We start from the raw sequence: 13858 nt of genomic DNA on the forward strand, positions 1-13858 counted from the left end.
AATGTAACATTCCAATGCAGCCATGAAAATATTTTATCCATTAACTGAGGCACAAAGTCACAAAGGATGCAAGTTCATATTTGCAGCATTGATATAAACAAGGCAGGAGTAGATCATTTGGCCCCCGAAACCTGCTAATGCACTAAGAGTATGATTGATCCAATTGTGGTTTTAATTACACTCTCCTACATATCCTCTGTAACCCTCAACTCCCTTATCAATTAAAAACCTGTCTAACTTCAATGACCCAGCTACACTACTTGCTGGGGAAGAGAATTGCAAACAGTAACATCCTTCTGAAAAAAGAAATTCTACATCCCAATATTAAACAGGAGACCTTTTATTTTGAAACAAATTCACAAATTCTAGATTCTCCCACAACAAGAAACGTCCTTTATTATCTACCTTGTCAAGCCATGTCAAAATCTTTCTAATCACCCAATTAGAAGCACACATGATCTTAACGCTAAACATAGATAACCCAACCTGTTAAGCCTTTCCTCACGTCAATTTTTTTAATTCCAAGAATTAACCCACTAAATCTTCTCTAAATTGCTTCCCATGAAATTATATCCCTCTTTAAAGGAAACTAAAACTGTACACAGTATTCCAGATGTTGTCTTATCAAAGCCCTTTTCAGCTATGGCAAAACTTCCATATCTTAATCCCATTTCCCCCTACCACCCATCCCACTTTTGCAGTGAAGGCCAATGTTCAATTTGCCTTATTAATTACTTGCAATACAAGCTTTCTGACTTTGAGATTCATGTAAAGGAACACCCAGATCTTTGTGTACTGCAGCATTCTTAATCTCTTTCCATTTAAATAATATACTGCTTTCATTATTCTCCTTGCCAAAATGAAAATGATACATTTTTCCATACTATATTCCATTTGCTAGGTTTGCACCCACTCAAAATTGAGTGTCCATTGCAGACTATTTGTATCCTCAAATTTTTTCTACTTCTCATGAGACAGCAACACAGGACCAGGAGCAGACCATTCAGTTTGTTGAGCCTACCCTGCCATTTAACACAATCATGACTGATCAATAACTTCAAATGTCTTTTATCTACCACGTTCCCCAAAACCCTGTATGATACTGGTAATCAATAGTCTGTCAGGTTCTACCTCAAACATACCGAAAGACTGAGCTTCCACAGCTGTCTTGGGGAGAGAATTCCAAAAGTTCATAATCTTCTGAGTAAAAGGATTTTATCTTATCTTGGACCTAATGGCATCCCTGTTATTTTTAAAATTGTGTTCACTGGTTCCAGACTGCCCCAACAAGGAAAAACATCTTACCTGCATCAACTTTGATTATTCCTTTATGTATTCTGTAAATTAGATCACCTTTCATTATTCAAAATTCTAGAGATTACAGGCCCAGATTGCTCAATCTCTCTTCATTGGACAGTTGCACCATTTGGAACAAGTCTGGTGAACGTTCATTGCACACCCAAATGGTAATAATATCTTTCCTGCCAAGTAAGGAGACCAAAACTGCACACAGTATTCTAGGCACAGTCTACCCAAGCTCCTACACAATTGAATGAAGGCTTCACTACTCCTTCATCACATGAACATAGAACATTACAGCACAGTACAGGCCCTTCGGCCCTCGATGAAGTGAAGCCTTCACTTAATGAAGCAGCAGCACTCCGAAAGCATGTGATTTTAAATACTGGACTATAAGCTGGTGTTGTGTGACTTCCAACTTTACCCATCCCAGTCCAATACCAGCATCTCCACATCGTCATACTCCTGTATTCAAACCTTTTTGCAATAAAGGCTGATTTTCCATTAGCCATCCTGCTTGCTGTATCTGCATATTAGCCTTTGGTAACTTATTGATAGACACCCAAGTCACTTTACATATCTACACTTTCCAACCTCTTACCATTTAAGAAACACTCTGCACATCTGTTCCTCCTACCAGATTGGATAATCTCATATTTTTCCACATTATATTCCATTTACCATGTTCTTTCCTATTTGCTACACATAACCAAATCCTCCTGAAGCCACTTTACATCTACCTCAAAATACACTTCAACACTTAGTGATTTTGAAATTTGTGGATAATGAGCTGAGAAATATCACAAACAGCTGGGGTTCAAGTACTGCCTGCAATATCTTTAAAACAAACCTCCAAGTTAGTCAAGAAATTTCCCATTCACTAATCCATGCTAACTACGCCCAGTCAGATCATTATTATCCAAACGTTTATCATATCCTCTATAATAGATTCTAGCATTTTCACCACACCTGATGCAAGGCTAACAGGTCTACAATTCCGTGGTTTCTCTCTTGCTTCCTAGCAAAATGGGGTTATCATGTCTGGTGACACCTCAAGGAGTCTCACAGCATGGAAGTTGATCCTCTGACCAACTTGTCCACACTGAACAGATATCCAAAACTGATCTGGGCCTATTTGCCAGCATTTGGCCCATGTCCCTTTAAACACTTCCTATTCATGTACCTATCCAAATGTCTTTTAACTGTTGTAATTGTATCTGCCTCAATTACTTCCTTTGGCATATACCACCCTCTGAATGAAAAAGTTGCCTCTCTGATACCTTTTAAATCTTTCCCCTCTCACCTTAAACCTATGCCCTCTAGTTTTAGACTCCACTACCATGGGAAAAAGACCTTGCCTATTCACTGTACCCAAGTCCTCAAGCTGCAAGTCCTCAAGCTGCAAGTCCTCAAGCTGCAAGTCCTCAAGCTGCAAGTCCTCAAGCTGCAAGTCCTCAAGCTGCAAGTCCTCAAGCTGCAAGTCCTCAAGCTGCAAGTCCTCAAGCTGCAAGTCCTCAAGCTGCAAGTCCTCAAGCTGCAAGTCCTCAAGCTGCAAGTCCTCAAGCTGCAAGTCCTCAAGCTGCAAGTCCTCAAGCTGCAAGTCCTCAAGCTGCAAGTCCTCAAGCTGCAAGTCCTCAAGCTGCAAGTCCTCAAGCTGCAAGTCCTCAAGCTGCAAGTCCTCAAGCTGCAAGTCCTCAAGCTGCAAGTCCTCAAGCTGCAAGTCCTCAAGCTGCAAGTCCTCAAGCTGCAAGTCCTCAAGCTGCAAGTCCTCAAGCTGCAAGTCCTCAAGCTGCAAGTCCTCAAGCTGCAAGTCCTCAAGCTGCAAGTCCTCAAGCTGCAAGTCCTCAAGCTGCAAGTCCTCAAGCTGCAAGTCCTCAAGCTGCAAGTCCTCAAGCTGCAAGTCCTCAAGCTGCAAGTCCTCAAGCTGCAACTCTAGAAAACCATCCCTAATGTGCCCAGAAAATTTTCCGCCTGAGCTTCAGTGTTTAGTTGGTTTACTCAGTCTATATGTGGAATGAAGTAAATGTAGCTCATGCTACATGTTTCTCATTTCCTGATTAATTCCATGCCCCTCCCATCACTTATTTGATGGCTTATAAATATACCCAACCAATGCCTGCTGGCCCTTGCTGTTTTATAGCACCACCCAAACAGTCTTCATAAGGGTGGATTTCTAATTGGAAATCCACCCTTAATTGTGTGCTGGTTCAATCCCTTATTATCAATGCAACTCCACCTCCTTTTTCTTGTCTGTCCTTCCCAAACATCAAATTTTCTATTCAGTTCCACATCCTGAACACCATACAGCCCAGTTTCTATAATGACAATTAGCTTATATTTACATATCTGTACTTATGCCTATAGATAATCTGCCTTAACCATTGTCTTTTTGACATCATTCAACTTTAAAAACATATTTGACGATCAGTTTTGTTTCTTCTGACTTCTAATCTTCCTAGCATCTTTCCTACTTCCTATTACCAATTTCACTTCCTTCCAATTTGCCGCTGAGGTTCCAATCCTAATGACAAACTAGTTTAAACCTACCCAAACAGCACCAGCCAGACTCCCTGCCAGGATATTAGTCCCAGTCCCATCCAGTTTGTCCAGGTCCACCTGCCCCAGAATTGTTCCCAGTTCCTCAGAACTCTGATGCCCTCCCTCCTACACTAGTTCTCTAGCTGTGTTTACATAAAACAATTCTCTTGTTCTCTTGGTCAGCAACTCGAGGCATTAAGAGTAATCTAGAGATTACTACTCAAGGTCATGCTTTTTAAATCCCTCCCTAACTTCCTAAAATCTGCTTTCAGGATCTCATCCTTCTTTCTATTACGGCACTGGTACCAATGGCAAATTACAACTTCTGGCCAATTCCTCTCCACCAGGAACATGTCCAATTGCCACTCAATGACATTCCTGACCTTGGGGCATACCGTCCTGGATCACATTCAATGCTAAAGAAATGCCTATCTGATCCCCCGACTATGGAATCTCCTTTAGCTTTGCTCCTCCATTCTTCTTACTCTTCTGCTATACAGATGAGTTACCCGTGATGTCATAAGCTCTGCTCTGACTGTAAACCCAGAGGAACCATTCTCACTATTTTCCAAAATGGGATACTGATTAGCTAACAAGTTAGACTCAGGAGACTCGCACACTACGGCTGTTTTTTTTTAAAAAGACTGCCTGCATCACAAGCAAATTTGGTTACAAAGGCCTGTCCTTTCCTACAAACTGTTAATATGATCTTAAACTGTTGAGGCCCGAGTATAGATTCCTGTGATATTCATTAAGTTCTGCTTTGTCGTTCCAAAAATAACCCAATTATCTTATCCTTATTTCCAGTTAGTTAACTGCACCTCTATTTGTGCTCATATAATCAGCTCAACACCATGAACTCTTAAACTTGATAGTACTTTACCAAATGCCTTTCAGTATTCCAACTACAGTCCTACATCCACCCTGCCTTTCCCCTCCTCAAGTTAACTTCAATAAATTCGACGAACACAATTCAGCTTTCACAAAAGCATGTTGATACTCGTTTATAGTCTTTTGAATCTCTAAATGACCAACTACTACTACTGCTATTTTAAGAGATTCTAGCATTTTCCCAATGACATATTTAAATAACTGGCCAATGATTTCCTGCTTTTTAAGTCTTCCTCTCACCTTGAAAATAGGTGTCACATTTGACCTTTCCCAATCCGTTGAGATCTTTCTAGAATCCAGAAATTTTGGAAGATTATAATCAATGCATCCATTTACTGTGGAGCTATTTCCTTTCAGACCCTATGACACAGGCTATCAGGTCCTGCAGAGTTGTCAGCCTTTAGTCATTTCTGGTTGCCTAGTACTTTTCCTCTGATGATAATGATAAATAATTGCCAGTCAGCTATCTCATCAGTACTAAAGGTAGGCTTCAGCATCTGCCTGCTAGGAAAGGGAACAGAAACAGTGCACACCATCATGCACAGTATAAAATTTATTATAAATATTACCATTCTACATTACAAAATGGGACTGGCCAGGCAAATTCCTTGATAGGAAACCAATGTAAATTGTTGTAAAAACCCATTTGTTTCACTGTCATGTTTACCTGATCAGGACTGAAGGAGGGTCTAGGCCCAAAATGTCGACTCTTCTGTTCCTCTAGCTACACAAGGTATTATCTCTCCACTTTTTTGATTACCTTCAAACTTTATCAATTCAGTTTCCCCATCTGAAACTCACTCTTCCCCAGAGTAACCACTGTTGTTTTCATTTATCCTTTAGGTCTGAACTAATAACTTTTATGTACGCATTTTTAAGTTGTAAAAATAACTAAGATATTTCAATTAATTAGAGATAGTAGGAACTGCGATATTTCAATGTTCACTTGGGAAAACAACATCCACCTTTGCATGCCAATCATAAACGTATATTTTTGTGCTATAAAAAGCCAAAATAAAAATCTATTCTAATTATGATGATGGCGGCATGTTTATCCAATTACACTAAAGGAAGACCATTTATTCAGATTAATAATGTGTACATTTGATTTCATCAACATGAGGGATGGATGTACCGAAAAAGAGAAAATGCTGGATATAATCAGCATGACATCTGTGGTAAGAAAGAATTAATGTATCAGATCAGTTTGACCATTCGTAAGAACTGGAAAAAGTTAGAAATGCTAGATGTTTAGTAGGTCAAATGAAGGAGTGAAAAAATAACAAAGAGAGCTGGTGGAGCCTAGCCAAAGATAAGTAGTAATGGGACAGGTAAAGAAATAAAAACTGTCCAAAAAAGGTGCAAATGTCACAATGATGGCCATCTGCCAACCAAATGCAACAACAATATTATGGCCGAAACATACAAAAGGGTAACAAAATGAGCAGAGATCATGGTATGAAACTGTGGAACTCAACACTGAATTGAGAAGGCTCGAAAGATGGAACAGTTGCCCTTTTACCTCCTTTGTCTAATTTGCTTTAAATGGGCAATGCTTATTTTTAAAGGTTGACCACTAATTCTAGATTCTCCCACAACACCTAAAAATCATTTCTACATCTACCCTGTCAAGATACCTCAAGATCATATAAAATCATAGGATTCCTACAGTGTGGATGCTGGCCATTCAGCCTACCAACCCTGTGAAGAGCATCCCACTCATACCCAGCCCCTACCCTAACACTGTAATCTTGCATGTCCCATGGCTTATCCACCTGGCCTGCACAATCCGGGCCACTATCGGCAATTTAGATTAGATTAGATTCCCTACAGTGTGGAAACAGGCCCTTCGGCTCAACAAGTCCACGCTGCCCCTTGATATATCCCACCCAGACCCATCCCACTATAACCCTCACACCCCTGAATACTATGGGCAATTTAGCATGGCCAATCCACATAGCCTGCACATTTTTGGACTGTGGGAGGAAACCAGAGCACACGGAGGAAACCCACGCAGACACAGGGAGAATGTGCAAACTCCACACCGACAGTTGCCTGAGGCTGTAAATGAACCCGAGTCCCTGGTACTGCGAGGCTGCAGTGCTAACCACTGAGCCACCGTGCCACCTTAATTCAGCATGGTTAATCCATCTAACTGTTACATGTTTAGGCTGTGGGAGGAAACCAGAGCACTCAGGAAACCCATGCAGACACGGGAAGAATGTGCAAATGGCAGATGGCGTTCAATCCAGGCAAATGCGAGGTGATGCATTTTGGAGGATCCAATTCAAAAGCAAACCATTGGTAAATGGAAAAGCCCTGGGGAAAGTTGGTACACAGAGATCTGGGTGCTCAGGCCCATTGTACCCTGAAGGAGGCAACGCAGGTCAATAAAGTGGTCAAGGCAGCATACGGCATGCTTTCATTCATTGTACAGGGTATTGAGTACATGAGTTGGCAGGTCATGTTACAGTTGTATAGGACTTTGGTTCAACCACATTTGAAATACTGCACACAGTTCTGGTCGCCACATTACCAAAAGAATGTGGATGCTGTGGAGAGGGTGTAGAGGAGGTTCACCAGGATGTTGCCTGGTATGGAGGGCGCCAGCTATGAAGAGAGGTTGAGTAGATTAGGATTATTTACATTAGAAAGACAGAGGTTAAGGGGGGACCTGATTGAGGTCTACAAAATCACGAAAGATATAGACAGGGTGGACAGCAAGAAGCTTCCTCCCTCCCCCAGACTGGGGGGACTCAGTTACTCGGGGTCAAGATTTCAAGGTGAGAGGGAAAAAGTTTAAGGGAGATGTGCGTGGAAAGTTCTTTACACAGAGGGTGGTGGGTGCCTGGAACGGGTTGCCAGAGGTGGGCACAATAGTGTCATTTAAGATGTATCTAGACAGATACATGAATGGTCAGGGAGCAGAGGGATACAGATCCTTGGAAAATAGGCAACAGGTTTAGATAGAGGATCTGGATCAGGCTTGGAGGGGTGAAAGCGCCTGTTCTTGTGCTGTAATTTTCTTGCCACATAATCACCTGATATCGTTCAATTAAGTCATTTCTTGTATTTTTAAATCTAGTGGATTCAAGCCGAGACTGTCCAAACTTTCAGCACGTTCTGAGAACTGCTTCCAATGCATTTGCATTCTTCATTAAATAAGCAGGTCAACACTGCATGTAGTCTTCCAGATGTGTTTTCACCAGTGTCATGTGTAACTGAAGTATAATGCCCCTCCCCTTGGTATTCCATTCCCCTTGAATACTGTATTGGTACTATCATATTGTAATTTCTGTAATGCAGCACCCAGGTTCCACTGTACCTCAGAACTTAATCTCTCACCATTTAGACCATATGCTTCTTTCTATATTTTTTATTGGCTTTTAAATTTATTTTCTATAATTACTTTTCTACCTATTACCAACAAATTCAACGTTTGTACCTTCAATCTCATCATTCAAGTCAGATAAATTGTTAAAAGCTGCACTAATTCCTGTGTCACACCACTCTACTACTTATCACCAAAAAACAAAAGACCTACCTGATGCAGTACTTTAATCAAATGCTACCTGGAAATATAATTAGAGTACATTCACCAGTTCTCCTTTCTGCACAGCACATTACTTCTTCAAAAAACACCACTAAATTAGTTAAACATAATTTCCCTTTCACAATGTTGATTCTGCCTGATTACTTTGAAGTTTTTGAAGTGCCCTGTTTTAAACTTCTTTAGTTGCAAATTCCAACATTTTCCCTATTACAGATTTTAAGCTAAATGGCCTGCAGTTTCCTACTTTCTGCCTCCCTCCCTTTTTGAATAGACGAAGTTACATTTCTATCTTGCAATCTAATTGAACTTTCCCTCAATCTAAGTCATTTTGAAAAAACCTGAACCGATATTTTTGGCTGTCTCACTAGCAACTTCTTTTAAGCTTTTAGGATGATGTTATTCAGGACAACAATAATTGTTCAGTACAACTTCCCTGGTTACTTTACATTTTCTTTAGCTCATGCCTCCCATTTTATACATTGCAGCAGTACCTGGAGTATTATCTGTATTCTCTACAGCCCGATACAGAATATCCATTCATTAGCTGTCGGATCATTGTTCACTTTGGGTTAATTCTTCTCCCTTCCAAGTATCCTTGGAAACTTACATATTTCCGTCTTTCACTGCTACTGTAACTTTCCCATTTTTATTAATCTTTCAGTTATTCTTTTCTATTTATATTCTGTCAATTTTCTGACCTGCCACCCATCTTCATACGATCATATTCTTAATATTCTTTAGTCAACCCCAAAGATGGGTCTTAACCTTGAAATTATTGTTGTTTGGAACATACAGTATATGTTCTGAAATATCCCTAGCTATTCTCTCTCAATCCCTCCTGAGTTTGAACATTTCTATCAAATCTTCTCTCAATATTCCCTTTTCCACAGAGTGAAATCTTAGCATCTCCACACTATTCATATTACTCAAAAATCTTTTCAATATCTCCTCCATAGCCTTCACCTTCTTTCTAAAGTGAGTTACCCAAAACTGAACAGAAGACTTTTGTTGAGTCTGAACCACTGTTTTAGAGAGAAATTTGTCACTACAGCCTAAGCCTTGATTTAAAAAGCCCAGGATCTGATGTGCATTTTTAAGAAAACATTCCCAACCTGTACATTTAATGACTTATGCATTTGTGTCTCTGTCCTCTAGTTTCACAGTCCCTCTCTTTGTTTGTCCAAACAAAATAGTATCACTTCACATGCCTCTGCATTAAATTTAATCTATGCCTCCTCCATTACATCAACCTATATCCTCTGCAGCCTATCAGCATCCTCTCTCAGTTCACAAACATAAAATCACAGAATCCCTGCAGTGCTGGTAGAGGCTGTTCGACCATCGGGTTTGCACCAACTTTCCAAACAGCATACTATCTCAACCCACACCACCGACCTCTGGCCCCCATCCTATCCCCGTAACCCTGCATCTACCATGGCTAATCCACCTAACCTGCACATCTCTGGACTGAGAGAGGAAATCTGAGCACCCAGTGGATACACACACAGATGCAGAAAGAATGTGCAAACGCCACGAAGACAGACAATCACCCAAGGCTGGAATCTTCAGCAGTTCCTGGCAGCTGTGATAACCATTGCAACATCATGCCACCCTGTAATAACAATAACTCCAAGTTTGGAATTGTGCCTTGTCCATGCACAATGAAGTCGTAAATATAAAAGTAACGATCCTAGTACTGACCCCAGAGAACTCCACTACAGCCAGTGAAACAACTATTCACCTCTACCCTCACTTGTCTCACCCAGCCAACTTTGTATCCACATTACACTATCACTTTTATTCCATAGACTTGAATTTTGCCCGTACTTTCAGAAATATATTTTATAATTTCACATCCATAACATCAATAGCATTACTACTGTCAACCTCCTTTTGCCTCAAAAAGCTCACTAATTAAAGACAATTTGTCTAACAAACCTGAGGTGGTACTTATCCAAATTACTATTATTCTGTCCCAGATTAATGTTTGTAAATATTTTTTCATCACCAACCTTAAAAGGCCGATATAATGTAGTCCATGATCAACGAACATAAGTGTACGATTGCGAAACCTGATGGCATTCGTCACATTTAGTAGTGTGACCTTCCAATTAGGAAAGCAGGAACAGTAATCTTCTTCACTAGCCAACTGATACTACAATAATGTTTTAATATTACGCCTGATATTTTAGAGTTATTTAGAAAAAATGCTTTTCAAAATATATTAGTTGATGAACTCGATCAAAAACAAAATATTACCACCATGATGCACTTACAAAGTTTCCCCTAGGTCTTCCTCGCCCTTGAAAAACTGCACTTTCTGTATGACCTTGGAACGTCTTAAAACCGCTAGATCCATCATCCCTGTCTTTTCTGACTTCTCTATCCTCATGGGGTTCAGGTGAAGATGATGAAGAAGAGCAGCTGGAATGATCCCGATCTTTATTTCTATACTTGCTACAAGAAATGTTGATAAAAATTACCATACTTCATAAAGCAATAAAATTGGATTGTCAAAAATCAACTCACTGCTACCACTAGTAATAACACCACAGAGAAGATTCTTACAGGAAAGATTTAAAATAAAAATAAAAAATAGATATCAAGTCTGTTTTAATAAAATTACCTATCTCACTTCTCTATAAATAAACATTAGTTGACACAGAAATATTTAAAATGCTGGCCTCAAATAGGAAATATTTGACTGCACAAGGCACTAACAGGTCATTAAAAACTGAAGGCAATCATCCTTTTATAATGATTCCTATTAATGTTTGTTTCAATATTGGTGTGCTATTCCACACCTTGTTTATCTTGAAAATGTTGATACTGAGAAATATTCATGTTACTACTAGAATTTAAATATCCTCATTATGGTTAAAAGTGACATTAGTAATGAAACAGAAAAGTGTAAAAAGTGTAAATTAACAAAACTAAAGTTTATAAGACAGACAATCTCACCTTCCTTCCTTGAAGGGTTTGTAATCTTTGTACTCTTTATGTTCCTTCCCTGATTTTTCCAAGGAAAGCTTCTTTGATGCACTAGATTCTCGCGAGCCTTCACGTTCTTTACTTTTCTCTTTTCTACGCTGATCAATGTCATGGCGCAAGTCAACTGAATCACATCTCACTTTTTTCTCTGCCTAATTATTTTACCAATAAAAACTGAGACTGTAAGCAATAAACAATGGAAAACTTCCACATGTTGTAATTAACTTAATGCTTAACACTTGTTTGGTTTGAAATAATGATTCCAGTAAACAAACATGGTACAAACAAACCACAATGTTTAATTTTAATGTGGTATCAACAATACAGAAAAATCCTTTGTGGTTACTCAAATCGCCATGAATTTAAAAGGTTAGAAGTAGCAATGTTAGTCACTGATTGTTACTGACATAAATCAAAAGCATGTTGATCAACTTGCAAGTGCTGATGTCCAAAGGAAATCTGAAGAAATAAAGAATTCTAAACTACAAACAAAGGGTTTTAAAAAAAAAGGTGATGATGTCACTTCAATATTATCGAAAAGTTGGAACTTAGGATACAGAAGAAAAAAGTGTTGCTTATTTCAAATTTCCTCAATTTTACTGTCAAGGAGGAGCAATTACTAAAGGTAGTTATCAGATTTCCAGATGGCAAAGAAACAGAAACTATATGAAAAATAAACAACTTATTCACTTACAGGATACAGTCATCACTGGTAAGTACAGCAATTGCTATCCATTCCCAAATACCCTCAAGAAGGTGATGATGATCTGCTTTTGTCAACCAATGCAGTCGATGTGCACTGTAGCCACCAATTTTCCCTTATCAACTCTGCTTGGAACATCTTCAAAAAACTCAGGTTTGTCAAATACAATTTCCTCTTCATGATAATGACAATTCCATGGTAAATCTGTCCAATCTGATATTTCTAAATCTCCAATAATCACATCATTTACAAGAGGTTCTAGTACTTTTCTTGTACTGGTAGCAGGCCAAAAAGTCTGTTGCCCACTGTCTCTCTCTTTCTTTTTTAAACATAGTTCATGCACTACAGCATTTCAAAAAAGTAGCTGATCACCATCCACCCAACAATTCTGGATGGGCCATTAATACTGCCCTAGCCAGCAATGCATACATTCTGTGAAAGAACAATAATATTAAAAATAATGATGAGGTCAAAAGGAACCTGCTACTCGACCTTGCCTATATGCATTTCCAACCCATATCTACATGGTTGACTAATACTACAGGCACTGCCCACACCTTAAAAATAAACATTTAATGCAAATAGCAGCAAGGAATCAAAGACGATAGTATCTGTTGAATGAAACAATTTTATTTGCATATAGATAACATCACTGTATCCTTTAATTATTGCATCTTGTGATGTAGAATTAACAACATAGGTAAGGCATGACTTTATTCAAAGCATCTACTTGTCTTGAATTTAGAGGGGCAGGATGGCCCAGTGGTGTTAACCCAGAAACTCAACTAATGTTCTGGATTCTTTTGTATCCTACCATGGCGCGTGGTGAAAATTGAAACCAAAACAGAGAGTCTGGAATTCAGAATCTACTGATGAACATGAAAAACTGCAGTCAATTGTTGAAAAAATGATCAGGTTCATTAATATCCTTCAGGAAAGGAAATCTGCCATCCTCACCTGGTCTGGCCTACATGTGACTCCATAGCCACAGCAATGTAGTTCAGTGTCAATTATCCTCTGCAATAGCCTAGCAAGCCACTCAGTTGTGCCAATCACTACAAGATCTCAATAAAGAAATCACATCTGACATACCACCTCGCTTTGACCCAGGCATTAGAAAAGACAACGGCAGAAACTACCCCATAGACATTGCAAAAGGCTCCTTACTACCCTCTCAGAAATACTGCCAAAATTGGGAGAGCTGTCTCAGACTAGTCAGGCAACAGAATGGTGTAGTCATATTTACAGAACCATTCCTAACAGACACTGCCTCAGACAGCACCATCACCATCCCTGAATATGTCCTGTCCCACCAGCAAGATTGTATACTGCTGGGCCAATCAGGAGGGAGTTCTCAACATTGATTCTGGACCTCATGAAATCTCATGGTATCAGTCTAAACAAGAGCAAGGTTTATGACCTCCTTTCTGGTCAATGGTAAGCCTCTGTATGTTGGTAGCGGTGGATTCAATAATGGTAACACTGCTGAATATCATGGTACGGTGGTTAGGTTGCCTTTTATTTGGAGATGGTCATTGCCAGGCATTTGTGAGACATGAAAATGATTTGTCACTTGTCAACCCAAACCTGGATATTATCTAGATTTTGTTGTATTTGAACATGTATCTGAGGAGTTGTGAATGGTGCTGAACATTACACAATCATTGGCGAACATTACCACTTCTGACGCTTAAAAAGGGAAGGTCGCTGATGAACTGGCTGAAGACAGCTGAACCTAGGAGATAGCCTGAGGAACTCCTGCAGAGATGATCTAGAGTTCAGATAACTGGTTTTCAACAATTGCAACCATCTCCTATGTACCCAGTTACGACTCCAACCAGAAGAGTGTTTCCCCTCTTATTTCCATTAATTCTGGTTTTGCT

General features: G+C 39.5%; 1 protein-coding gene across 6 annotated transcripts in view; it reads right to left on the minus strand.

The window, feature by feature from the left end:
- LOC125452474 (bcl-2-associated transcription factor 1-like) overlaps positions 1-13858 on the minus strand; it is a 72438-nt gene that overhangs the window by 7902 nt on the left and 50678 nt on the right. For all 6 annotated transcript variants that reach the window (XM_048530938.1, XM_048530935.1, XM_048530937.1 and 3 more), the window contains 2 exons: positions 11243-11424; positions 10558-10738 (listed from right to left, as the gene is read on the minus strand). In XM_048530938.1, coding sequence (XP_048386895.1) covers positions 10558-10738; positions 11243-11424 — 363 coding nt within the window. The remainder of the gene's footprint in view (positions 1-10557; positions 10739-11242; positions 11425-13858) is intronic.

Source organism: Stegostoma tigrinum, chromosome 4 (assembly GCF_030684315.1).
Source record: "Stegostoma tigrinum isolate sSteTig4 chromosome 4, sSteTig4.hap1, whole genome shotgun sequence".
Lineage (NCBI taxonomy): Eukaryota > Metazoa > Chordata > Chondrichthyes > Orectolobiformes > Stegostomatidae > Stegostoma > Stegostoma tigrinum.